The sequence below is a fragment of the Octopus bimaculoides genome, chromosome 20 (assembly GCF_001194135.2).
Source record: "Octopus bimaculoides isolate UCB-OBI-ISO-001 chromosome 20, ASM119413v2, whole genome shotgun sequence".
NCBI lineage: Eukaryota > Metazoa > Mollusca > Cephalopoda > Octopoda > Octopodidae > Octopus > Octopus bimaculoides.
Window position 1 is genome coordinate 33,780,856 of NC_069000.1, and position 2,840 is coordinate 33,783,695.

Consider the following 2,840-nt stretch of genomic DNA (forward strand, 5'->3'; position numbering starts at 1 on the left):
AATATTATTATTAATGATTTTTGAAGTTGCCACAAGATCAAATATTATATAAGAGGAGGAAGGCGGCGAGCTGGCAGAAACGTTAACACGACGGGCGAAATGCTGAGCGGTATTTCGTCAGCCGCTACGTTCTGAGTTCAAATTCCGCCGAGGTCGACTTTGCCTTTCATCCTTTCGGGGGCGATAAATTAAGTACCAGTTGCTTACTGGAGTCGATATAATCGACTGGCCCCCTTCCCCAAAAATTTCGGGCCTTGTGCCTAAAGTAGAAAAGATTATATAAGAGCAGGAGATACGGATGATTTTACATTTCATGCCACTGGAGATGGTAAAAATTTTATCGCCTTCTAGATGCATGAAATGCAGAGGGCAAAGTCAGTCATCGTGGGATATAACCGTTCAGATTGCCCACATTACCAAAGCCCATAACCAACCACCACCAACACCAACCAATGGTTCTCTCGCAGCTGTACAGGTTATGTACTTTGGAGACCACGACTTGATGAAATCATCTGCCACCACCAACTTCACGATAACAAACGGGAAAGTAAGGAAAGTATTAGAGCAATATTTCGTATAGCAAAATAAATTATTCTACTATGAGATACAAGAGAGAAGCCTAACGTCTTAAGTAGAACACTTCGTCAGAGATCGGTGTAATGTTTACTGGTGATGCTGAATAAATAAAATGACAGCCTACTGTTTTGGTTTATTGGCAAAAAGGTCTCCATCAAACTTGTAGAATATCCCGACATACTAAATCTCAAACAAGAAATTCTGCGTTTACAATCCTCAAATACAGTCACCGCCATCAAATACATTTTCTCGGCCAACTGTCTTCACCATGACGTGAAAATAGTTACTAACTACACAAACTTTTCCAGTTACGATCCCACGAGAAATACTTCACGTGATTACTCGACCTACTAAAAGTAGTAATTTAATTTCCATTTGTTATCCTTTACCGCCTTAAGAAAGGAAATGATATATCTGATAGTATAATACAAGATGCCCTATGTAGAAGAAAATGGGTTAGTCATAGCTGGAAAATGGGTTAGTCTTAGCCTCAGATGAAGGCTCAAAACAGCAACATTTTAGGTTATTCTAACCCAAGAAGTTAGTTGGTTTTAATAGTGTTTCCCGATTAATCGCAAATAGTGAACTCCAGAACATGCATCTATCCTCACCAAACCAACTCCAAACCATTCGACCTATGGATATATGCAACGGTACCCACACTTTCGACGTCACAAAGATTATGGAAACACTTTCCTTTGTCACGCCATCTTTCTCAGTATGGTTTCCATAGATCCAAATTTATTGGATATCTATTTTTTTTGTTACCTACCAGTAATCTTTCCTCTTTAAGAAATTCGGTGACGGCATTGATGCTGCCATTGATATCACCAAAGCTTTTGATCATGCAAGGCATGAGAGGAATCTCCAACTGTTTATCAGTTCCATCATAGAGAAGTTTCTAAAAACGCTCCATTCGTCAACGAACCGCTCTCCGTTCCAAGAGCTAACAACGTAGGAGTGACTTAGGGTTCGGTTATGTCTCATACACTCCTGTTTTACAATAATATCCTTCTAATTATCACTTCGAGCCAGTTTTGATTCCTTAAATGCTCTTCTCAATACTCTAAAATCCCGCGCTGGATATTAACATGGTAAGCACCCCGTACGAACATGAGATTAGCTCTCGAGCTAAGTGTGCAAGGCGGTTTCAATGCCTTGTTTACTTCAGTTTACCTGTAACTATTCTCAAGAAAAATACGAACTTCGTAAATCTTACTTCTGATAAAATTATGGCAGTTTAGCAATGTAACAACTGTCCTGACTTATATGTAAAAGCCAACCTTGAGTAGGTTTTGATGTTAAAATGATCTAAATAATTAGAAATATGAAAAATTTGTAAAGGAATTTAAAAAGAAACATATCACCTACCGGTACTCAATGTCATAGCAACCAGCAAAAACACCATCACAACATCTGTAAACATAGAGAAATCAAAGCTGCTAGTAGAATTTTCCGAACTACTAGTAGACTTTTCAAACTTGTCTCTGAGAACCGAACTGCTGTAAAGCGCACCAATGGTTTCCATGGAGATGCACCGTAAGTTCGCAGATTCTCGGAAAATGCTTGGGAGCGTTGGATCACGTAGTCTTTTATTTCTCATGAAAAGTGAATTCGAACTGGGAGATAAGGCTTTTTTGGCATGCCCATTGTGATGGGGCGGATAAAGAATGTTTCTGAAAAGGTTTGGATCGGATGAGAGAGTAAAAGGATTTTTGTCTAAGGAAACGATCGTTCCGTCACTGAATTTTCTATGATAGCGTGCCGGTGACAAGTTACCGGCTGTTTTCAAGTGACTTGGGATTTCTAGGTGATTAGAAAGATTTTTATAAAAATAATCGTTATTCAATGTGCTACTGGATATTAAACTGATATCAGAGTTGTCTTTATAACAACTGTCTGTCGAAGGATCTGAAAAGAAAATTGTAAAAGAAAAGAGGCTTTATCTATTGAAATCAGTGGGTTTACTGTTTCTGGTAATAAAAAGGCATCTAGTCATATACACGCGCACACACACACACGCATACGCAATCACACGCGCGCGCACGCACGTTAGGTTAGGGAGTCCACTCGCATTTCAAATGGGAAAGAAACAAATGCTTCTATAGTCTCAATTAATATAATTTAATCAAGTTAATATTTCCCCTCATTATTGATAATATAATCCCATTTATTTGGCAAATTGTTGATCCCTCGGGTATGAAATTCGTCAGGTTTCAAAACAAAGAACACACGATATCATTTTCAACCTCTTCACCATTAAT

At 38.6% G+C, this 2,840-nt stretch overlaps 1 protein-coding gene across 3 annotated transcripts in view; it reads right to left on the bottom strand.

Annotated features, from left to right (window-relative positions):
• LOC106879734 (monocarboxylate transporter 9) overlaps positions 1-2,840 on the bottom strand; it is a 61,993-nt gene that overhangs the window by 6,662 nt on the left and 52,491 nt on the right. For all 3 annotated transcript variants that reach the window (XR_008266380.1, XM_052975178.1, XM_052975177.1), the window contains exon 5: positions 1,948-2,487. Coding sequence is in view for 2 of the 3 variants with exons in the window: in XM_052975178.1 (XP_052831138.1) it covers positions 1,948-2,487 (540 nt within the window). In the remaining variant the exon portion in view is untranslated. The remainder of the gene's footprint in view (positions 1-1,947; positions 2,488-2,840) is intronic.